The sequence below is a fragment of the Lepidochelys olivacea genome (genome assembly GCF_965140295.1).
Source record: "Lepidochelys olivacea isolate rLepOli2 genome assembly, chromosome: 28".
NCBI lineage: Eukaryota > Metazoa > Chordata > Testudines > Cheloniidae > Lepidochelys > Lepidochelys olivacea.
Genome location: NC_140438.1, coordinates 5455358 through 5479841, shown reverse-complemented (window position 1 = coordinate 5479841; position 24484 = coordinate 5455358). Strand labels below are relative to the sequence as shown.

Below are 24484 nucleotides of genomic sequence, written 5' to 3'. Positions count from 1 at the left end.
GCCCCCCTCCTGCACCCAAACTCCCTCCCAGAGCCTGCCAGTGTCCCCCCCCCTGCCCCCCAACCCCCTGCCCCAGCCCAGAGCCCACAACTCCCGCCCAGAGCCCACCTCCCCTCCTGCACCCAAACTCCCTCCCAGAGCCTTAGGCAGAGCTGTGGGGGCGTGTCATAAATATAAAGGGAAGGGTAAACCCCTTTTGAAATCCCTCCTGGCCAGGGGAAAGCTCCTCTCACCTGGAAAGGGTTAAGAAGCTAAAGGTAACCTCGCTGCCACCTGACCAAAATGACCAATGAGGAGACAAGATACTTTCAAAAGCTGGGAGGAGGGAGAGAAACAAAGGGTCTGTGTGTCTGTCTATATGCTGGTCTTTACCGGGGATAGACCAGGAATGGAGTCTTAGAACTTTTAGTAAGTAATCTCGCTAGGTACGGGTTAGATTATGGTTTCTTTAAATGGCTGAGAAAAGAATTGTGCTGAATAGAATAACTATTTCTGTCTGTGTATCTTTTTTGTAACTTAAGGTTTTGCCTAGAGGGATTCTCTATGTTTTTGAATCTAATTACCCTGTAAGGTATCTACCATCCTGATTTTACAGGGGGGATTTCTTTATTTCTATTTACTTCTATTTTTTTTTTTAAAGTCTTCTTGTAAGAAAACTGAATGCTTTTTCATTGTTCTCAGATCCAAGGGTTTGGGTCTGTGGTCACCTATGCAAATTGGTGAAGCTTTTTATCCAACATTTCCCAGGAAAGGGGGGGTGCAAGTGTTGGGAGGATTGTTCATTGTTCTTAAGATCCAAGGGTCTGGGTCTGTAGTCACCTAGGCAAATGGGTGAGGCTTTTTACCGAACCTTGTCCAGGAAGTGGGGTGCAGGGTTTTGGGAAGTATTTTGGGGGGAAAGACGCGTCCAAACAGCTCTTCCCCAGTAACCAGTATTAGTTTGCTGGTGGTAGCGACCAATCCAAGGACAAAGGGTAGAATATTTTGTACCTTGGGGAAGTTTTGACCTAAGCTGGTAAAGATAAGCTTAGGAGGTTTTTCATGCAGGTCCCCACATCTGTACCCTAGAGTTCAGAGTGGGGGAGGAACCTTGACAGGGTGCGGGAGGGAAGGGGAGGAACGGGGCAGGACTTGGACCCATTCTGGGCAGCACCAAAACTTATATAAACCTGGCCCCCCTGAGCCAGAGCCAGACCGTGCAGAGCTCTCTCCTGACAGGAGGGGACTCGGGGGGAGAGGGTGGCTGCTGGGGCTTTATTCCTGCCGTTCAGGGCCGGGGAAGGGTCACGCAGGTAGAGGAGGAATAAAGGGAGGCTGAACGCTGTCCAGGGCAGTCGGCAATAAAAGCCAGGCTAGCAGAGGATGGTTTCGATCCATCGACCTCTGGGTTATGGGCCCAGCACGCTTCCGCTGCGCCACTCTGCTGCCCCGGGAGCTCCCCACCGCGGGGCAGGGGAGAGCTGTGGCCAGGGGATTTAGGCGCTTTCCAGGAAGGGGCTTGTACACGGTGCCCAGTCTCCAAAGCCGAAATCAGAGGAGATCTCTGCATATCCCCAGCTGGGAAAACCAGCCCCCTTCCCCTTGCTTTTCTCCTGAGACGATCCAGCCGGTCTCCTGCCCCCCCAGGCTGTGTGTGTGTTTGGGGGGGGGGGGGGGTTCCCCGATCCCCGAGTGTCCCAAACGCCCTGCGAGGGGCCCGCTGGGGCAGGGCCAGGCCCGGGGGGGGGGGGAGCCGCCCCTTCCTGCCCCCCCAGCCCGGGGAGCCTTTGTGTGTTTGCAGCGGGGCCATGGCCGGGGCCGGGAGCGCAGCGCGGAGGCTGCTCCAGGCCGGCGGCCCGCGGGGCAGGGCCCGGGTGGGCGGCGGGGGCCGGGGACACGCGTGGGGCGGACGCGCTCCTGCCGCGGGGGGCGAGTGTCCCGGGCCGGAGCCACGGAGCCCGGGAGGGGCCCGGAGCCCAGGCTCGGCCGGGAGCCGGGGATGGGGGAGCTGGGGGGGGGGGGTTCAGAACCGGAGCTGGGGGGGGGTCAGAGCCGGAGCCGGGGATGGGGGAGCCGGGGGGGGGTCAGAACCGGAGCTGGGGGGGTCAGAGCCGGAGCCGGGGGGGGGGAGCGGCTGGTGCTGGGGATTCTTGGAGCTGGGAGTTTGGGGCGAGTCGATTTACGGGGGGGGGGGGGGGGGCTCAGAGCTGGCGATTGGGGGGATGTTTTCGGGGGGGCTCCATGCTCAGATCTGGCCCTGCGGGAGCATTGGGGGTTGGAGCTGGGACTGTCTGAAGTTGGCTGCTTGGGATGTGAGCGAGGTTCCCCCCCCCCCCCAGGGGGACGTGGGGCGCTGGGGGTCAGGCTGCACCCAGCCGGGGGCCCTGCGTTTCACCCTGAGTCTCCTCTCAGTCTGAGCCCCCCCCCGACTCTGTACAGGAGTCTGCAGGGCAGGAGGGGGCCCTGAAATCTGACAGCCGTTTGTAGCAGTTTCCTCTCCTCTCCCCCCATCTTCCAGGAGCCCCCCCGAGAGCGTCGGGCCCCTCCGGGCAAAGAGAGAGAAGCCGCCGAAGCCGAGGAGCCGCGGCAAAGCCAGGAGCTGCTGGTAGGTGCCCAGGGCCCAGGTTCGCCAGGGATCCCGATGCCCCAAGTGACGGCGAATGCAGGGCCCAGCCTGCCAGCCTCAGCCAGGGACCCGTCCCCACCGGAGCCCAGGGTCCGACACGGGGGTGGCATGGTGCCCGTGGGGTGCGGGAGGCCGCTGGGCAGGAGCGGGTCAGTCTGTGTGAGCCCAGAGCCCCTGCCCACGGGCAGCGTTCCTATAGGAGCGTCTCCGCCCCAGACCCCAAAGCACTTTACAAAGGGGAGTCGGGGCAATTATCCCTATGGGACAAAGGGGGAAACTGAGGCACAGGGAGGGGCAGAGCCCTGGACAAGGTCACAAAGTGAGTCTGGCAGCAGCACCAGGGATGGGTCCTGGGAGTCCTGGATGCTGCAGCCCCAAGGCCTTCTCTCCTGGAAATGTCTGTCTGCATTTTCACTTGGAGGATGAAATCCCCTCCCCCACCATGCTGAGCCCCAGGCCTAAGGCCCCACTCACAGCAGGTTAATGGGTTCAGTGGGGCCAGGGGCCTTCTGGGTCTCTCAGCACTGGAGGAATTGGGTTCTCAATGCAGAGAAATATCTTCGGCCTGTAAAGTGCCTGGGGAGAAGGTTTCCTCACTGGCGACCTGCGGGCAATAGGGGAAAGTCCCTGGTAGGGGGTGGCAGCTGCTCTGGGAATGGCAACCTGAAATTCCCCTCGTACCCGAGGCTTCAGTGGTGTCTCCCCTGCAGAGCAGGAGGCCTCCCCACCCAGGGACATGCCCCCTGACTGCCTCCTCTTTCTCTCCCTCTTTAGGGTGCTGGGAGCACTGGGGGCAGGTAAGTCCTGGGCTCCACTTTGCTCCCCGTCATGGGCCGTTAGGGTTGATAACTGCACTGAATAGGAAGCTGCCCCCTGCCCTTGGAGCATGTGATTCTGCCTCCCCCAGCGGCTGACTCAGGGAGGAGAAGAGCCGTTCACGGTCTGATCGCTCAGGAGGTCACAGCAGGGCTGCTAGACACAGGGCCGATGGGCCCGACCTGGCCTGTCTCCCGGCCGCATCCCGTGTTCTGAGGGCGCAGAAACTCAGCTTTTGAATTTTTTAAAGCGAATTGCTGGCCCCCCGCATCTCCGCAGAGTAAAGGGAGACAGCGTTGCCTTGCTGGGGCTGCCCGAAGCCGTAGCTCAGAGAGCGTGAACTCTCCTGTCCCCTGTTAATGTCATCGGGGTGTCAACTGAAGGGAGGACACTTTGATGTCATCATTCAGCGTTCCCTGGCTGATCACCTGAGCAGGTGGAAAGGGGAAGGGGAGGGAGTGAAGCCTTCGTGGGGTGGAAATTGGTGGTTGCTGTAGGGAGGGAAGAACAGAGGAGAGACACAAGGAAGCAAGAGGGAAATGGAGAAAGGAGGGGAAGAACTATCGGGGGCCCTACAGGGGAGTCCAGGAGGGGGTCTGTTTTCCTCCTGAGTGACACTGAGTGTGACAGACAAAGACTTAGCAAAATACTAAGAATTAAAATTGTATTTCCTATACGAAGGGCAGATTCTCACCTTGTCCTTTGCACGGGGGTGTCCCATGGAGAGCAGTGGGTGTCCTGCTGTGAATGGAGCAGGGCACAGAGTCCTAAACTGACGCCCTGGCCCACTGACCATAACGGACAGGGCAATATGACCCTCTCTGCCAAATGAGCTGGATGCCCCAGGGTTACTGCTTCAACTGAAGGGCTTGGGGGGGTTGGCATTAAAGGGCCCAGGTTCACTCCCTGGTGGAGACCTGAGCTCCGTCTGTGGCCACTGTCAGCATGTAGGACCTGCCCAGGCTTCGGTCTTTTTCTCCTCCCCTTCCACATAATCCCAGTGCTGGTGCCCCTTGTTACTGCAGTAAACCAGCGTGGGAGGTGGCTCAGCACCCCACAGAACCAGAGCGTCCCAGAGAAAGCTCCTGAAGAATGTTTCCGTTTCTTGCTCTGGTGTCTCCCCACTTCCCATCTCTCTGGAGAGCCCAGGGTTGAGGGCGGGTGACTCACCGTGACAAGGACCATCTCGGGCTACAAAGCTCAGATCCAGGTTTCCTGGAGTTTGGGGGTTGCTGGGCTCAGGGTCTGGGCATCAGGCCTATTTCTCACCGCTCTTCCTTTCCCCGGCAGGGAGGACGGGGCGTTTCGGAAGCCGGAGCCGGGGTTTGTGGAGCTGGAGAGGAGACTCACTGATTTCTCTCTGACAAGTGCCGTCCTGCAGCAGGTCCTGCGGGGATTCAAAGGTGAGTGGGAGTCTGGGGGTGGCGTCTCCTCTGGTTAGAGCGACCCTGGCCCTGGGGAGGAGTCGGGGACTCTCGGGATGTCACTGACCCCGGGCTCCATCTCGCAGCCCCAGCTCCGCGAGTCGCCCTTCCCCATGGAGTCGCCCTGTGGGGCTGGCTCTGTCTGCAGCGGCTGCATTATCAGCCTCAGATCTCTGTCATCATCTCATAGTTAACAGCAGTTATATTAATAACTAATGGGAACCTCCCCAGGAAAGCGAGGGCCTGAATTCTCTCCTCTCTCTTCCTCTCCTTCCCCTAGAGATGCTGCGACTGGAGCTGGGAAGTGACATGGGTACGTGTCTGTCTCTGACAGGTCATGGGCAGATTTCAGACCAATAACCATTTTATAGAATCAGAGAATCATAGAATATTAGGGTTGGAAGGGCCCTCAGGAGGTCATCTAGTCCAACCCCCTGCTCAAAGCAGGACCGATCCCCAACTAAATCATCCCAGCTAGGGCTTTGTCAAGCCTGACCTTAAAAACTTCTAGGGAAGGAGATTCCATCACCTCCCTAGGTAACGCATTCCAGTGTTTCAGCACCCTCAGAGTGAAAAAGTTTTTCCTAATATCCAACCTAAATCTCTCCCACTGCAACTTGAGACCATTACTCCTTGTTCTGTCATCTGGTACCACTGAGAACAGTCTAGATCCACCCTCTTCGGAACCCCCTTTCAGGTAGTTGACAGCAGCTATCAAATCACCCCTCATTCTTCTCTTCTGAAGACTAAACATCCCCGGTTCCGTCAGCCTCTCCTCATAAGTCATGTGTTCCAGTCCCCTCATCATTTTTGTTGCCCTCCGCTGGACTCTTTCCAATTTTTCCACATCCTTCTTGTAGTGTGGGGCCCAAAACTGGACACAGTACTCCAGATGAGGCCTCACCAATATCAAATAGAGGGGAATGATCACGTCCCTCGATCTGCTGGCAATGCCCCTACTTATACATCCCCAAATGCCATTGGCCTTCTTGGCAACAAGGGCACACTGCTGACTCATATCCAACTTCTCGTCCACTGTAAACCCCTAGGTCCTTTTCTGCAGAACTGCTGCCGATCCATTTGGTCCCTAGTCTGTAGCGGTGCATGGGATTCTTCCGTCCTAAGTGCAGGACTCTGCACTTGTCCTTGTTGACCCTCCTCAGATTTCTTTTGGCCCAATCCTCCAATTTGTCTAGGTCCCTCTGTATCCTATCCCTACCCTCCAGCGTATCTACCACTCCTCCCAGTTTAGTGTCCTCTGCAAACTTACTGAGGGTGCAATCCACACCATCCTCCAGATCATTTATCAAGATATGGAACAAAACCGGCCCCAGGACCGACCCCTGGGGCACTCCACTTGATACCGGCTGCCAACCAGACATGGAGCCCTACCCGTTGATCACTACCCATTGAGCCCGACAATCTAGCCAACTTTCCATCCACATTATAGTCCATTCGTCCAGCCCATACTTCTTTAACTTGCTGGCAAGAATACTGTGGGAGACCGTGTCAAAAGCTTTGCTAAAGTCAAGGAAGAACATGTCCACTGCTTTCCCCTCATCCACAGAGCCAGTTATTTCATCATAGAAGGCAATTAGATTAGTCAGGCATGACTTGCCCTTGGTGAATCCATGCTGACTGTTCCTGATCACTTTCCTCTCCTCTAAGTGCTTCAGAATTGATTCCTTGAGGACCTGCTCCATGATTTTTCCAGGGACTGAGGTGAGGCTGACTGGCCTGTAGTTCCCAGGATCCTCCTTCTTCCCTTTTTTAAAGGTGGGCACTACATTATCCTTTTTCCAGTCATCCGGGACCTCCCCTGGTAGCCATTTCAAAGATAATGGCCAATGTCTCTGCAATCACGTCCGCCAAGTCCTTTAGCACTCTCGGATGCAACGCTCCGGCCCCATGGATTTGTGCTCGTCCAGCTTTTCTAAATAGTCCTGAACCACTTCTTTCCCACAGAGAGCTGCTCACCTCCTCCCCATGCTGTGCTGCCAGGGCAGTAGTCTGGGAGCTGACCTTGTTCGTGAAGACAGAGGCAAAAAAAGCATTTAGTACTTTAGCTTTTTCCACATCCTCTGTCACTAGGTTGCCTCCCGCATTCAGTAAGGGGCCCACACTTTCCTTGACTTTCTTCTTGTTACTAACATACCTGAAGAAACCCTTCTTGTTACTCTTAACATGTCTTGCTAGCTGCAACTCCAGGTGTGATTTGGCCTTCCTGATTTCACTCCTGCAAGCCCGAGCAATATTTTTATACTCATCCCTGGTCATTTGTCCAATCTTCCCCTTCTTGTAAGCTTCTTTTTTGTATTTAAGAGCAGCAAGGATTTCACTGTTAAGCCAAGCCGGTCACCTGCCATATTTACTATTCTTTCTACACATCGGGATGGTTTGTCCCTGTAACCTCAGTAAGTATTCTTTAAAATACAGCCAGCTCTCCTGGACTCCTTTCCCCCTCATGTTATTCTCCCAGGGGATCCTGCCCATCCGTTCCCTGAGGGAGTCAGTCTGCTTTTCTGAAGTCCAAGGTCCTTATTCTGCTGCTGTCCTTTCTTCCTTGTGTCAGGATCCTGAACTCGACCATCTCATGGTCACTGCCTCCCAGGTTCCCATCCACTTTTGCTTCCCCTACTAATTCTTCCCGGTTTGTGAGCAGCAGGTCAAGAAGAGCTCTGCCCCTAGTCGGTTCCTCCAGCACTTGCACCAGGAAATTGTCCCCGACAGTTTCCAAAAACTTCCTGGATTGTCTGTGCACCGCTGTATCGCTCTCCCAGCAGATATCAGGGTGATTGAAGTCTCCCATGAGAACCAGGGCCTGCGATCTAGTAACTTCCGTGAGTTGCCGGAAGAAAGCCTCGTCCATCTCATCCCCCTGGTCCGGTGGTCTATAGCAGACTCCCACCACGACATCACCCTTGTTGCTCACGCTTCTAAACTTAATCCAGAGACACTCAGGTTTTTCTGCAGTTTCATACTTGAGCTCTGAGCAGTCATACTGCTCCCTTACATACAGTGCAACTCCCCCACTTTTTCTGCCCTGCCTGTCCTTCCTGAACAGTTTATATCTATCCATGACAGTACTCCAGTCATGTGAGTTATCCCACCAAGTCTCTGTTATTCCAATCACATCATAATTCCTTGACTGTGCCAGGACTTCCAGTTCTTCCTGCTTGTGTCCCAGGCTTTGTGCATTTGTATATAGGCACTTGAGGTAACCTGCTGATCGCCCCTTGTTCTCAGTATGAGGCAGGAGCCCTCCCCTCTCACGCGCTCCTGCTCGTGCCTCCTCCCGGTATCCCGCTTTCCCACTTACCTCAGGGCTTTGGTCTCCTTCCCCCAGTGAACCTAGTTTAAAGCCCTCCTCACTAGGTTAGCCAGCCTGCTTGCGAAGATGCTCTTCCCTCTCTTCGTTAGGTGGAGTCCGTCTCTGCCTAGCACTCCTCCTTTTTGGAACACCATCCCATGGTCAAAGAATCCAAAGCCTTCTCTCCGACACCACCTGCGTAGCCATTCGCTTTTAGTGATGGGGGATTGCAGCCTCCAGCCCTTGGAAGCTGTGGAACAATGTGAAGCGATGTTACTTTGTTCTTGCACCACTGTATTTTCAGCGGACTTGTCTCTTAAATATTTTAGCTCATCAATGTCACTTAAGCATTTAAAGTTTTTGCAAGATTTTTTTGTCCTCTAATTTTTTCTTGCTTTTACTTTTTTTAAGTATTGCATTGTTTACTAATTTAATTTTAGTCATTTCATTTTGGCATTTTTAATTGCGGTCATATTAAGTGTTTAGTCATTAAGTTTACATAGTCTGATTTAAAAGGTTGGTTTTGTTTTTGTTTTTTTAAGACCGCTAAGATTTTGACAACTTTTCCTGGTTTTGAATGTCTGCTTGAGACTTTTTTTACAAAATACAAAGGCTGAGCTCTTTTTGAACATGTATTTGAAAGTTTCCTGGAATGATTTTATACATTTAAGATAGACTCTTAATTTTCCCCCCAATACATTCCTGTTCACCCCTGGGATAATTAATTTCTGGGGAACATCTTCAGCAGAGCTAGAATTATTGAAAGGCGATGCACCAGAGAGTAAAGGCACGGAGGCAGTGGCCTGCGGGGAACAGAATATGTTTCATTACTAATCCTGCTCTTTTGAGGGGTCCTTTTAGAAAATAATTTAACTTACAAGCATTTAGAGACTTTAAGAAAGTCACTGCTCACTGGAGCAATGGGTCTCTTTGGAATATATTTTAACTGACAAGCCCTTACAGCCTTTGTAAGAAAGGAACAGGATATAACAGAATTTAAAAAATGAAAATTAAGAATCGTGGATCATCAGTTTGCTGCTTCTGACTTGGGTTGAGGAACCTTGGAGGAGTTGTGATGAGAGACAAACTTGCCAAGTTGATAGATGATTTTCTTTCTTCCCTCTCCCCCATTTTTAAATCCATGTCCCTAAGGCCAAATTTGGCATAGGTAACTTTGTTCCTACGTTTTCTTGTTCTCCAAGCATGTTCTTAGTACTGTCCCGGAACGATATCATTAGCCCCCTTTTGTTTGGACTCATTTAATTTTCTGCATTTGGTCTTCTTGCACCTGTGCATCACATTCATGGCTGAAAATAATTTAACGTAATTTTCATCAACTTGTTGCTTTTGGGTATTGTAAGATCTTCTGAACTTTCATATTCTTTTCACAGTGAAGTAAGGAAGAGAGTTCAAAACGTGGGTGTTATTGGAATTAACAGTTGCCAGGGTCGGTCCATATATGCCATAGCACTTGGCTCATTCATGCTTTGTCTGGGTACAATGTAGCCCTCTCTCTCCAGTCGTAGTCAATGACGATACAAAATAAAGATCTAGGCTTGTGTTTCTCGGCTGGTGGTTTGTGACCCCCGGGGGCTCAGGAAAGGCAGGCAGGAGGCTGTGAGATGTTGAGCGTTTCATTATGATCCAAAGCAAACAAAATCTCATTCCCCCTCTCCTGCACTCCCTTGTTCATTACGGTCAAGTATTCTTTGTCAGCCTCTTGAAATATACAAGTTATACAGAGACTCGGCATGGATGCATGTTTTAGTCTTACTTTTTTAGTAAATGTTCAGGGGTCAGAAAAAAATTGTTCATAGAATATCCGGGTGGGAAGGGACCTCTGGGCGTCATCTAGTCCAACCCCCTGCTCAAAGCAGGACCAATCCCCAATTTTTGCCCCAGATCCCAAATGGCCCCCTCAAGGATTAAACTCACAACCCTGGGTTTAGCAGGCCAATACTCAAACCACTGAGCTATCCCTCCCCGCAAACTTGCAGTAAGTGGTACTCGCTTACTTATTTCAGCTGGGAAATTAGGCAGTTTTTGCAGCTGTGCACAGTAACCCTTTCATTGCCTATATGACAGCCAGAGAGACTGAAACCCCTTGGGTGGTTAGTAGAGACGGGGAGGAGGCAGAAAGTTTGGATCCAAACTGGCATTCAGTGCTATCCGCAATTGCAGGAGATCCTTGGTCACTAAGTCTCCCGGGCAGAGGGAGGGGACGGGGGAAAGACAAGACAGAAAATGAAGGAGAAATGAGTGGGAGGTGAGAAGGTCACAAGCTCCCAAACCTGCCCACATCCAGTCAAAGTCTAAGGCCAGAAGGGACCATTGGAACATCTGGTCTGACCTCCTGTCTAGCACTGGCCACCAACACCACCCAGCTCCCGCCCCCGCACTAAACACAACAGCTGGAGTGAGACCAAAGTCTTGCAGCCCACGGGAGACTAGACTGTTATATGCCCCAGGCAGAGAACAGGAGGGACTGAGATGCACCAGTGCCCCAGACCCCCGCAGTGGCAGGGAAATGGTTAAGTGAGATGTTTCCGGGTAATCCTAGTGTGTGACCCACACCCCACGTTGCAGAGGAAGCTGAAACCCCCCCCAGGTCACTGACAACCTGACTTGTCTTCTTCTCTGGCTGTTCCTGAATCTTCAGAGGAAGGAGATTAAAAAAACCCTCTCAGAATACATTACGGGGCAAAGTGCCTTCCAGACCCTTGGCAGTGGTGGCTGAGACTCTGAAGCGTGAGCGTGAGGAATGTCATGCATAAAATAGAAGTGAGCCCCACTTAATGGTCCACTCTTTGTGTCTATTGACAATGCCTTCCAGCTGAATATCACCAGCAAAATTCCTTTCATTTCCTGCACCAGCACTGGGCAGACTTTGTCCTGTCCCTGCCTGGTCCCCACCATTGGGGGAGTTGCTCTCAGGGTTTTAAAACTAGGGCAGTGGATTTAGTGCTGGTGGGAGGGGTTGGGTCTGGGCTGTGATAAAGTGATGGAATGTTTTCCCAGCATGCGAGTCAGAAACATCTTGTGCAGGGAAAGGGCCGGGGCAAATCATCATGATGTGACAGGAACTAGAGGCCCTTCTGAAATCTTCCCTGTCCCCCTTCTCACCCTGACAGGTGGCAGAGTAATCCGCACCTTTGGCTCCAGATTGTCCCAGCCTCTCACAGGACGGGGAAGGGAACTGGCTGTCGTGGAGCCAGTCCAGGTAGGGATTATTGCGGGGTTGCTAGTGGGTTCCTGCTGGAGGGAGAGAGGCAGGAAATACTGAGGGCCTGGGATCTTTGAAGGAGTTTAGTCTGGAGGTGGGATGGGGGCAGGAAATACCCAGGGTGGAGAAAGGGAGGGGGACAAGGCATGTGACAAACTTGCTGGGAGTTGTTGACCCCACGTCCTGGATTCCGGGAACAGACGTAGGGGTTTGGGGGAGGAAATTACCCTATTTGTAGAATGGGGTTGGCTGGGGAACACTGGACAGTGCTGGGAAAAGGGATCAGATTCCTAGTGGAAGAACATAAACCTACCCGCCAGAGGCTGCTATGAGATATGAAGCGGGGGGGCGGGGGGGGGAAGGGTTACTCACCAGTGGGGCGTAGAGTAGATAACCCCTCCCCTTCCTTTCAGCTGCTGGCAATGGGAAGCATGTTGGGATTCCTATTGCGGAGCCAACCCTGGAGCCTACTGGGGGCCCCATCCCATGTATCAGCCTCTGGCTTGTAGGTGTGTGATGAATGAGAAGATGACCTTAGAATCATAGAATATCAGGGTTGGAAGGGACCTCAGGAGATCATCTAGTCCAACCCCCTGCTCCAATCAGGACCAATCCCCAATTTTTGCCCCAGATCCCTAAATGGCCCCCTTAAGGATTGAACTCACAATCCTGGGTTTAGCAGGCCAATGCTCAAACCACTTCCCCCTCTGTCTGCTGCGACGGACTAGGGGATCTCTATCTCCCCTCCTGTTTTGCCTCCTGGCTGCTCTGAGCAGGGTGGGGTGGGACTCTGTTGACTGTCAGCCTCCCAGAGCTTCCATTTGATTGGCTCCTCTTCCTCCATGAATAGTGGGGCTGTGTCTGGGGCAGCAAGCACTGAGGGTTGGACTCTTCCTCTTTCAGGGGCCGGTGACCTTCGAGGAGGTGGCTGTGTATTTCACCAGGGAAGAGTGGGCTCTGCTGGACCCCCGTCAAAGAGCCCTCTCCAGAGACGTCATGCAGGAGAACTACGAGAATGTGACCTCGCTGGGTAAGGATTCTTGTGCCCTTGGTTATTAGAAGGGGAAATGCCGAGTTGAGGTTCACACCACCCCCACAACGCCACCTCTACTCTGCCCTATCTCAGCAACAGCCCATTAAGTGCATTGAAATGGGGCAGACTAGGTCCCTCAGGGTTCACATGGGCCTCCCTTCATATCATGGTCACAGCTCTGCCAAGCTACTCAAACTACTCCCTCCACCATCCAGTTACGCCTACAGCTGACGCACACAGCTGGGGGGCATGCGGATAAATGCTGGGATTCCCTCCTGTGAACACAACACAAACAAGAGGATGTTCTTAGTCCTTCATATCTATTGTAGAATCATAGATTTTATGGTCAGAAAAGGCTATTAGGACATCTAGTCTGACCACCTATATAACACAGGTCATAAAATTTCCTCAAGTTACTGCTGTACTGAACTGAATATGCTGTGTTGGACTAAATCCTCCCCCAGAAAGGCATCCACTCTGACTTGGAGACTTCAAGAAATGAAGAAGCCTCCACTTCCTTTGTTAGTTTGTTAACCTTTGCACCAGCCATACTGAGCCACTCCCAGTGGCTAGCGCCAGCTGCAGGGCTAGGGGCAGAGTTAAGGTTACATTTTAGGGTTGGTGTGTATATTAACTCTTCCTTTTCTGGTTTTCAGAGGTTTAAGTTTAGCCACCACACACCTAGTGGAAAGGCATGCAGCAGAACTGGGCAACCTGTACTCCATATTTATATAGTTTGGGGGCTTTTGATGTCCTCATTTTTTTTAATAGACTTTTTCGGCGCTCTGTTTCTGCATGAGAGATTTTGCCGGCATAATTCTATCAATTAAGGATATGTTTTTTTGCATCCCTAACAAACAGAGCTATGCTGACAAAACTTTGCAGCTCAGAAGAGGCCAGAGTCTGCAAGTGGATTTTAAAACACTTTAAAATATTGCTCTCAGCCCTGAAATTTTGGAATCCGGGGGGAAATGTCGAAGAGGAACTCCTGCAGAATTCAAGCATAATGCACAATACACATAGTCTGAGAATTAACAGTGGTATGGCTCTGACACAGATGAATTGGTGTAGCTCAGAGGCAGTGGCCACAGCATGTCCTCTTCACCCCACCAACCAATGACTGAGAGCAGTGTGAGGTTACTATTTAGGAGTTCTTGTGGAGGAGGGGAGAGGAGAGCAGGGAGCAGTGGGAAGGGAAAAGATGATGGGGGAACTAGTGCTTGTTGGGTGCCAGAAGCTAGGGAAGGCTGAGTGTAGTGGGAGGAAGGGGATAGGTATGTGGAAGATTACACTGGAGGGATGAAGAGGAGGTGAGGAATCAGAGGCAGAATCTCCTGGGAACAGGTAGTGTGATGGGTCTGGGGAGTGGGAGACTGGGAATGGAGAAAAGGGGGTGGAGGTCCCAGCAGTGGTGGTGTTGGAGGGGGAGGATTGGGTAGGAGATCTGGGATACGTGGAAGTGGAGCAGACTGAGGATAGTGGGAAGGGTATGGGGAGTGGTTGCTCCAAGGAGCAGGAAGGATCTGGTGGCAGTGGGAAGGGAAGGTTTCAGGGAGGCAGATATTTGGGGCCCTCCGTTGAGAATGCTTTTGCCAAAGTCTCTAATGCCCTCTCCCTAAGCAAAGCTCAGAATCAGCACTCCATCCTTATTCTTCTTGACCCGTCAGCCGCCTTTAATACCACTGACCATGATTGTCTTCTTGACATCTTGTCTTTTTCCTGGCTCTTCTCCTACCTCTGTAACCACTCTTCAGCGTGTATTTAAGAAGATCCTCCTCACCCCCCCACACACACACTCTGGTTTTCTGTGGGGGTTCTACAGGGCTCAGTCCTTGGTCGCTTCCTCTTCCTCTGCACTTTATCTCTGGGAAATCTCACCCATAAACACAAATTCAGCTTCTGTCCCTATGCTGATCAATCACAGATCTACCGCTCTACTCCAGCCCTGTCTCCTTCTGTCCAAACTGAAATCTCAGCCTCCCTCTGATGACTCCTTGTGGATAGCTAGCCATCAACTCAAGCTCAACATCTCAAATGTCTAGAACAGAGCTCTTAATCCCCCAAGCTAGCCCTCCCGCCATCTCCTTTCTTGCTGTTCACCCCAGAATTAGCTGATGAAATCTCAGAGCGTCTGGCAAAATTTGCAAACTCAGATGACAAGATAGGTTCCAGAAGATTGGAGAAGGGTTAACCTAGTGCCCATCTTTACAAAGGGGGAAAAGGCGAAGCTGGGGAACTATAGACTACTCAGCCTGACCTCAATACCAGGGAAGCTTCTAGAGCAATGAATAAAATATTCAGTTTGTGAATACCTGGAGGACGAAGGGCAATCGAGAGCAGCCAGCATGGATTTACTAAGAACATAGTGTGACAAACCAGCTTGATCATCTTCTTTGATAGGGTAACTGGTTTGGTGGCTAAAATAGACCTGGACTTCAAAAAGGCTTTTGACACAATCCCATGAGTAAGCTGGAGAAATGCGGGTTTAACGGAACTACCATTAAGTGACTATATAATTGGTTACACAACCACAAACAAAGAGTAACTATGAATGGAATGATGTCAGACTGGAGGGATTTCTCAAGTGGGGTGTCAGAGGGATCTGTTTTGGGTCCACTGTTATTTAACATCTTCATTAATGACCTGGATGTAGGAATAGAGAGCATACTAATCAAATTTGCAGATGACACAAAGCTAGGGGGGGTTATCAACACTTTGGAGGATAGAGCATCTTGATAAATTTGCAAACTGGGCTATAGACCACAAAATGAAATTCAACAAAGACAAGGGTAAGGTGCTACTCTTAGGAAAGTAAAACCCAATGCACAAATACAGGTTGGGGGATAACTGGCATGGCAGCAGCACTGCTGAGAAGGATCTGAGAGTTGTGGTGGATCACAACCTCAACACGAAGTCAACAGTGTGATGATAATGCAAAAAAAAACAAAAAAAGCAAATGCATTAACAGAAGCATAGCATGCAAATCACAGATGGTGTCGGTAATGCTCTACTCAGCACTGATTTGGCCTCAGGGGGATTCCTGTGTCCAGTTTTGGTCACGAGTGAATAGATAGGATGTAGAGAAACTGGAAAGACTCCAGAGGCAAGTGACAAAGATGATCAAAGGGATGGAACACAAGCCAGTGAGCAAAGGCTGATGTAACTGGGTGTGTTTAGTTTGGAAAAAAAGAGTTGGTGGGGTTGGGGGGGTGATAGTCGTTTTCAAATACTCAAAAGGCTGTGTAAGCGTGCGTGGCCATCCCTCCCGGTCTATCCCTGAGGGAGGCCATGCCACCTCACGGTCATGCTCTTAGCACTGCAATCAATTAAGGGGGATTATCAGTCTTCCAAGCGCAGGCCACTTGATCCAGGCTGAGCAATAGTGAGTCTGTGGTGCCCGGCCCTCAGGCAGGACTGGGCACCAACAGTCCATGCTCTGGCCTGCAATCAGGGCAGAGCTGCAAAGTCTCCAAGCCCAGGCCCTCAGTCAGGGTGGGACAGCAAACAATTAGGGGCTTTGCCCAAGGCGAGCAGCAAACAGGCTAGGGCTCAGGTAAGGGCAAGCACCAAACAGCCTGGCATCCTAGCTCGGTGGATGGTAGACCAACACAGGCCTCCTGGCTGAAGATGGGGAGGCTACCACCCAACTGTCTGGGTGGCAGGAGGTAGGGAGACCCTGGCCCACCTGACTCCACTGGGTCCTAGCCCAGGGACCTAACAGTGGCAGTGTAGTCTGCCACTGGATCAGCGGGGATCCACCCACAACACATTGACTTAGTGTGAGGCCAACACTCAATCAGACGATGGTCTAGTTTCCCTGGGCTACTTCCTACAGTCCCCCGGGTTTTGGTACCTCTGGCCTGCATTTCCCTGGGATCAGTGGTCTTTGGCAACCCCATCAGCTTGTCGGCACCTCAACTGGCCGGTGACCCTGGTTGGTCTGGCCATTCCACTGGCAGCAGTCCAAGCAGCTCCTCGGTGTCCCACTCTGGCAGTGGGTGATAAGCGTCTGTCTTCCACAGCAGCTCCAGCCCAACTGAGCTACAAGTCCCCCCTTTTGTAGTTCTGCTTCCTGTCCCACCCCTCAGCTTCCGGAGGGGTGGACGTGGCTTTCCTGGCTCTGTAGCCCAAGGGGCAGGTTGTGGTCCCTGCTGGTCTTCCTCGCTACGGGCTGCCGTACAAAGAATGGAGAACAGTTCATCTCTCTTGTCACAGAGGGCAGGACAAGAGGCAGTGGGTTCAAACCACAGGACAGCAGATTTAGATTAGCTCTCAGGAAAAACTTCCTAACTGGAAGAACAGTAGGAACAGATGCCTAGGGAGGTGGTGGAAGTTTATTCACTGGAGGTTTTCAAAAGGAGGCTGGAGCCATCTGGTGGTTTAGACTCAGCAAATCCTGCACCTTGGCAGGGGGTTAGACTAGATGACCTTTGTGGTTCCTTTTAACTCTGTGGTTCTAAGGGAAACAGGGGTTAGCCCTTTGAAAAAGCTAAAGCTAGCATGTCGCCCATTAAGGGTATGTCTGCACTGCATCTGGAGGCTGCCTCCCAGCCAGAGTCCATGCTGACTCCCTACAAATAACGGTGGAGGCCCTAACATCAAAGCAATGTCTCCACAGCCATTTTTAATGCACTAGTGTGAGACCCAGCCTGGAAGGTGGCTGACTTCCTGATGCATGGTAGACATACCCTAAAGAGGGTGGTCCCAAGGGATACTGTATGAAGTTTGGGTCATCTAACTTCCTGTAAATCCATGACCCAGCCACCTCCCTTGGCACCCTGTCACCGTGCCTTAGGGGTCAGAATTGAGGATGCCAAATTCAGGACAAACTGCTGAGAAATAGGGCAAACACAAAACAAAACTGGTGGTTATTCTTTTATAAAATAGACCAAACCAGCCACAAAAGTAAACTCCTGTTTCACCACACTGGCTAACAAGAAAACATAAAGGCAGTTTTCACAGGCATTCCAGTTCTTATAACACCACCAAAAACACTGGATTCAGATATGAGTATTTAATACAACCAATGTCATTAAATAATAGGTTCTTCTGATCCCAAAGGGCTAGCCACTCCCAGGTCAATATACAACTTAGATCTTACCCAAAACTTATGCTGGTGCCAACCCTTTAGTATCTAAAATCTAAAGGTTTATTCATAAAAAGAAAGAAAGGTGAGAGTTAAAATTGGCTAAGGGAATCAATTACATACTGTAATGGCAAAGTTCTTGGTTCAGGCTTATCGCAGTGATGGAATGAACTGCTGGCTTAAGTCAAGTCTCTGGAACACATCCACAGCTTGGATGGGTCATTCAGTCCTTTGTTCAGAGCTTCAGTCTGTAGCAAAGTTCCTCCAGAGGTAAAAAGCAGGATTGAAGACAAAATGGAGGTGTTTCCAGGGCCTTTTATAGCTTTTGCCATGTGGAGGGCATCCCATTGTTCTTACTGTGGAAAATTAGAACAACAAGATGGAGTTTGAGGTCACATGGGCAAGTCACGTGTTCATGCCCATTTTCCCTCAGTCATTGCAGGAAGCCATTACCTAGGTTCCAGACAGCACATTTACATGACAGTCCACTCAGTGTAGATGGGCTTCTCCCATGGTCCATTGTCAACCCAGTGTTTCTTGATGAACCACTTAATTTGAACAGTCCCTCCAAGATGTGCTAGCTAGCTACCTTGTAGGCGTTACCCTGTTATGCTTATAAGAAACGCACAGGATCATTTTCAGGGGAAAAGGCAATATGCTGCGTTTATTGAAGATACAACATTTAGTATACGCATTCAATCACACACCACACACACACACACATTGTCCCGCCAGTTGATGCTATAGTTACCAGTCCAGAGTCCGGATCAACCTACTGGCCAGCTAGGTTGATCATGGGTAGGAGAAGCTGGGTTACGTTGATCGTCACACGGTGCTCTGGGGAAATCTTGGCAGGGTGAAGCCAAAGTTTCATGGCAAGGCCCCCTGTTTATATAGTGATTTTCCTTCATTAGGACCAATGAGTTTTGCACCATGATGCTGTAATCAATTATTGTTTGAGTTCTTGTTTTCTTAAATAGTCCTTCTCATCCTTTATCTTGTTCTTTCATCAAGTCCCTCAGGGAGCTATCCCATGCTCGTTTAGTTCACAGCTGTCTTGTCCTCATTGATAGGTTCCTGTCTCATCTTTTGAGTCATCAATCTGCCCTCCTTTGACATTTCAATAGGGGCGTGTTGCAGCCTCCCGGCGCCCTTGCGTCTGTCTCTCATACCTCTCTCGTACATCTGGTTCAGCGATGGCCTTCACACTTATCTCTTAACACACACATTTCTCATTCACACACAAAACAAAATTAATTTACATACAACATTTTGAACAGGAACATCAAATTCCAATACAAAAGAAAACAATCATGGCATTCGTTTACTTATTTTAAAATGCTAAACCTAGAACAAATTGGTGACCCGCAAAGGTCTGTTACTGCCTTGAAATCAGTCCAGACACAGATTCTGGCTGATGGATCTCTACTCGTTGACCCATTGGGCCGTTCCTTTCTGTTATTCAAAAAGGGTGGCTGGCAGGATTTGATCATATCATACACCAATGCATTTAATACATGCTACATTCTTATTCTTTATCCTTCATTCTAAATTCTATAAAATACCAACATAAAATCCTACTACTCCATTTGGGGGAAAAGTTTGGGGGAGTTCAGTTTCTGATTTTTATTTGACCTCTCTCAAGCACTTGTTTTGGTTTGGCCTTCCCCTTTCCGTCCCTGTTTTGAGGTTTCTGTCTCTATCACAGCAGGTGATGCAATGGCGTGTGAGAAAGAAGAGCAGAATTCTCAGCAGGAAGATGCTGAGCAAGTGGATAAACACAGAGTATTATCGCAAAGATCGGAAAGGAATGAGTCCAGGAGTCATGAGCAGGGAAAATCCTGTGAGAATCAGCCCAGACCAGAAAAGGAGCAGGGAAACCAACCAGGAGAGAAAGTGGATAAATGTATTTCCTGTCGGGGAACTCAGAAGGACCTGAAGGAAACCACAACACAGCAGGAAATCCTCAGGAGAAAGAGCAAAAATACATGCACTGAGTGCGGGGAAAGCTTCCGTGACTTTTCAGCCCTTATAAAGCATCAGAGAATCCAGACAGGTGAGAAACCCTGTGAATGCAGTGAGTGTGGGAATATCTTCAATTGCAGCTCAAACCTTGTTACCCATAAGAGACTCCACACAGGGGAGAGGCCCTATGAATGCCGTGAGTGTGGGAAACGCTTCACTAACACCTCAGCCCTTTCTGTTCATCAGAGAATCCACGCAGTTGAGAGGCCCTGTGAATGCCGTGAGTGTGGGAAACGCTTCACTAACACCTCAGCCCTTTCTGAACATCAGAGAATCCACACAGGGGAGAGGCCCTATGAATGCTGTGAGTGTGGGAAACGCTTCACTAAGAACTCAAACCTTTCTGAACATCAGAGAATCCACAGAGGGGAGAGGCCCTATGAGTGCCGTGAGTGCGGGAAAGCCTTCAATCGCAGCTCAAAACTTATTACCCATCGGAGACTCCACACAGGAGAGAGGCCCTATAAATGTTGTGAGTGTGGGAAAGGCTTCACCAACACCTCCGCCCTTTCTGAACATCAGAGAATCCACACCGGGGAGAGGCCCTACGAATGCCGTGAGTGTGGAAAATGCTTCACTAAGAACTCATCCCTTTCTGAACATCAGAAAAACCACACCGGCGAGAGGCCCTATGAATGCCGTGAGTGCGGGAAAACCTTCAATCGCACCTCAAACCTGGTTAGCCATCAGAGAATCCACACCGGGGAGAGGCCCTATCAATGCCGTGAGTGCGGGAAAACCTTCACTAGCACCTCAAACCTTATTACCCATCAGAGAATCCACACAGGGGAGAGGCCTTATAAATGCCGTGAGTGTGGGAAATGCTTCACTCAGAGCTCAAACTTTTCCGAACATCAGAGAATCCACACAGGGGAGAGGCCCTATCAATGCCGTGAGTGTGGGAAAACCTTCACTAAGAGCTCAACCCTTTCCGAACATCAGAGAATCCACACAGGGGAGAGGCCCTATGAATGCCGTGAGTGTGGGAAATGCTTCATTCACACCTCAGCCCTGTCTAAACATCAGAGAATCCACACTGGGGAGAGGCCCTATGAATGCCGTGAGTGTGGGAAACGCTTCATTTACACCTCAGCCCTTTCTAAACATCAGAGAATCCACACTGGGGAGAGGCCCTATGAATGCCGTGAGTGTGGGAAAACCTTCTCTTGGTACTCAGCCCATGTTAGGCATCAGAGAATCTGCAAGGGGGATCAACACCGTAAAATCCTCTAGGGCTATCCGTACTTCCTTTTCTTGAATATTTTTCCTGATTCCCAAATAGTAACTTTTAAGCTCTTTGAACTGTTTGCAGCACCATTATCCCTCAGCTTGTCCAGAGGAGTGGTCCATTTTTGCCTTTTGCAGTTCGCCCTGTTTTGAGGTTGACACATTGGTTCTTTCTATCGACTCAGTTGTTCCATGAGTAATTCGAGTGTGTACTTCCTACCAGGGAAACAGGAAGCATCACATTTATACCATTCCTCCTATTCCAGTTATTGTTTGAGTCACCAATGATACAAATTGTATCATTGCCAGTTGTTCTCACATTGCTCTGGGTTGTGCTGAAGAGCAGTTATATTGGGAACTTTTCAGATTATATTTAAATGAAGAGGAGCAGGGGCAGGGGGGAAAGTGTCATTTCAGCCTCTGTGACACTGCAAGGAGATGGAGTGACTCAGAGATTCCCTCCTTCCCCATCACTGCAGAACTGTTACACTCTGCATGGCTCATATAAAAGGTATCTTCATCACATTCTATCCCTCCACTTCTCAAAGTGTCATGTGATGAAGCGTTCTCAGCTGTCTGTGCTTGGAGACGATGCTTTGACTTCTTTAATCCTATATCAGAGTCGCTATGACTGGAGATGAAAGTGTCAAAAACCTGGAAGGGGAATTCAGATGGATCCCAAACACACTGTGATCATTTGGAGTTTAAATCCCAGGCTCCATCTATTGGTAAAGCTTCTTCTGGCAAGGTGGCTGTCCGTCCGTCTCCCCCCCCCCCCCATTATGGGGGATGCTAGGATACTAAAAATTTTGTAAATAACATAACTGACTATTGAGACAGTGTTGAGTGAGGTATGTTTGAATGGATCAGAGGATAATGTGATTGGAGACTCTCTTGTCCTGATTCTGAATAATCAAATGTAACCTGCTCTGGAATTTCACTTGACACTTTCATTGTCATGTATTCTATCTCTCTGTGATGTGGGTTTCTATCTTTCCTGAAGGCTGTTTGGTCACCCAATTAGATATTAGTTCAGTTTGATAGGCTATAGCTCAGATTTATTGGAGAATTTAAGACAAATGACCATTTGCTAACGTTATCATTTCTCACTTCAGCCTTGCTTTTTCCCCATCCCTCCATGATGACATGGAGAAACTTCAAGTGCAGTTCTGTCAACAGGAGAGAACTCTCCAATTTACTGGACATGCTAACAAAGAAAAAATAGTGATTTAAAATCTCCTCTCGGAAATGGTGAACAACAGCAGAACCCCAGCTAACAGAAGGAAGTGCATATGATCACAGTGTAGTTCAATTGTTTAAGGCAATATTGTCACAGATGATCTGGGGAGAAAATTCCATGGTAAGTGATTTTGAACTAGGCAAAATGCCCTTGTATTTGGTTCCCAAAGCATGTGTAACCCAGGCCCTACAGAAGATCTCTCCTAGTTAATTCTGTGGCGTAGGGATTGGTCCTCTTCATGATGCAGATGTTGAGGAAATAGAAGAGAGGGTTTTTGTTGAATTTATCCTTTGTAGGTGCTAAAAATGTTTATAAAATGAAAGCAGTGTGGGAAATCTAATAGCTTTAGAAAAATAGCAATTTTTGAATAGAAACTCCAGCTCTGGTAACTAACAGAGATTCTGATCCAGCCCTGTATCCAATCCCTTGCCTGGAACTGTGCCACCAAATTAAAGAAAAGCTGGGTATGGTTTGGGAAGCCATTCCTCATGAACACTACTGAGATTTTGAATGGTTGTGTAAAGGATTCTACTTCAGAGAAGTGTAAATTTACCCTACCCAAGGCCAAGGATTTGGAAAGAACTGGGGTTGAAAGTGTACACACTCAGTTCTTTGTTTCCACTCCAGTAAAGGAAGCTATGGTGACCAATGATCCAAGGAAAATTGTTTGTACAACTCTACTTCCTAGTTCAGGGTCACTGATTACAGTTCCAGAGGATACCAAGGTTAGACTGAGAACAATCCTCCTTCACCATTTGGATCCAAAGAGAGAGTGCTTCATAGGACATTCCTTCCCTGTAGATCCCAAACTGGGTGCCTGATTGGGTAACAAGGACATTCGGGCTGTAGAAACGATGGTAACCAATGAGGCAACGAATGCGTCAGCCTCAGATTTCAGACTTCCATATACACGCATGTTAAGTCCTGATTCTCTGGTTTTGTGTCTGACACGATGGCTACACAATAAAGCTGATGTTGGCGCAGCTGCCCCAATGTAGCTGCACTGGTGTAGCATGCTATTAGAGATGCTGTAAGCCAATGGGAGAGATCTCTCCCGTCGGACTTCATTAGTCCAGCCCCCTCAAGCGGCGGTGGCTATGTTATCAGGAGAAGCTCTCCTGCTGATGTAGGACATCTGCACTGGGGGCTAGGGCTGGGTAACTACATTGCTCATGTCAAGGATGAATTCCCACTCTGAGTGCAGAAAGTGGAGGCCCGCGAGGATTCTAAAAATGAATACGGGCCACTCCAGGCTTGTATTAAACTCCCAAGGTTACAGCTTTTCTCTGACTTTGGCTTGGAACAAATGATAGGGCTAGATTCTTGCTGGAAAGTATTAAGGGAGACTATGCTAGGCTGGGGAAGACGCTTAAGGAAATGGAGGCTCAGGTAATCTTTAGTGGGATTCTGCCTGTTCCTAGAGAAGAGCAACAAAGGTGTGGCAAGAATATGACTATCAACAGATGGCTTAGGCAGTGGTGCTATAAGGAGGGCTTTGGGATGTATGGCCACTGGGAGGCCTTCATGGACAGAGGACAGTTCTCTCGGGATGAACTTCATCTGAGTAGGGAAGGAAATAGAGGCTGGCACAACTGATTAAGAGAGCTTTAAACTAGGAATTTGGGGGAGATGGTTGGGAGATGTCCAGGTAATCTCCACAACGGATTTTAGCATTGAGAGGGAAGAAAACGAAGTAAGAGAGGATACAGCCGTGGGTAGGATATAAGGAGGAAGGGCAGTGTGGATACCAGTCTAATAGGTCGTACTGGCTGTAGAATGATCGTGCCGAATCGGGTACAGAATGTGAGTGAGTCCAAACAGCAAAAATTAACATGTCTTTACACCAGTGTGAGGAGCCTAGGTAAGAAAATGGAGGAACTAGAGCGACTGGTGTAGGAAATGAAACCAGATATTCTAGGGATAACAGAAACAGGGTGGAATAGTCGTCAGGACTGGACTACAGGTATTGAGGGGTATATGCTGTTTAGGAAAGACCGAAATGAAGGTAAAGGTGGTGGAGTAGCATTGCGTATCAATGATGAGGTAGAATGTAAAGAAATAAGAAGCGATAGAATGGATAAGACAGAGTCCGTCTGGGGAAAAATCATATTGGGGAAGAAAACTATTAGAGCCTCCCCTGGGATAGTGCTTGGGGTGTGCCGGGATCTAATCTGGATATGGATAGAGCCCTTTTTAATGTTTTTCATAAAGTAAATACTTATGGAAACTGCGTGATCATGGGAGACGTTAACTTCCCAGATATAGACTGGAGGACGAGTGCTAGGAATAATAATCGGGCTCAGATTTTCCTAGATGTGATAGCTGATGGATTCCTTCATCAAGTAGTTGCTGAACCGACTAGAGGGGATGCCATTTTAGATTTGGTTTTGGTGAGTAGTGAGGACCTCATAGAAGAAATGGTTGTCGGGGACAATCTTGGTTCGAGCGATCATGAGCTAATTCAGTTCAAACTGAATGGAAGGATTAACAAAAAT

General features: G+C 49.6%; 1 protein-coding gene across 3 annotated transcripts; it reads left to right on the top strand.

Annotated features, from left to right (window-relative positions):
• Window positions 1-354: 354 nt before the first annotated feature.
• LOC311514157 (uncharacterized protein) lies at window positions 355-22986 on the top strand. Of its 3 annotated transcripts, XM_084616578.1 has the most exons (8): window positions 1219-1853; window positions 2498-2584; window positions 3380-3402; window positions 4712-4824; window positions 5126-5158; window positions 11287-11375; window positions 12282-12408; window positions 19206-22986. In XM_084616578.1, the coding sequence occupies exons 1-8, from the start codon at window positions 1788-1790 to the stop codon at window positions 20753-20755; spliced, it is 2088 nt and encodes a 695-aa protein (XP_084472704.1). In that variant the 5' UTR covers window positions 1219-1787; the 3' UTR covers window positions 20756-22986. The 3 variants fall into 3 exon arrangements, with proteins under 3 accessions (XP_084472706.1, XP_084472704.1, XP_084472705.1); XM_084616580.1 differs by lacking the exons at window positions 1219-1853; window positions 3380-3402 and adding an exon at window positions 355-408; XM_084616579.1 differs by lacking the exon at window positions 5126-5158 and having other exon boundaries at window positions 1220-1853.
• Window positions 22987-24484: the final 1498 nt, after the last annotated feature.

Excerpts from the sequence above, each read along its gene's own strand:
- LOC311514157 (XM_084616578.1), top strand. The coding sequence starts at position 1,788 with ATGGCCGGGGCCGGGAGCGCAGCGCGGAGGCTGCTCCAGGCCGGCGGC. Across the intron at positions 1,854-2,497 it reads GCCCGCGGGGCAGGGCCCGG|GAGCCCCCCCGAGAGCGTCG; the intron begins GTGGGCGGCGGG and ends CCCATCTTCCAG. Across the intron at positions 2,585-3,379 it reads GGCAAAGCCAGGAGCTGCTG|GGTGCTGGGAGCACTGGGGG; the intron begins GTAGGTGCCCAG and ends CTCCCTCTTTAG.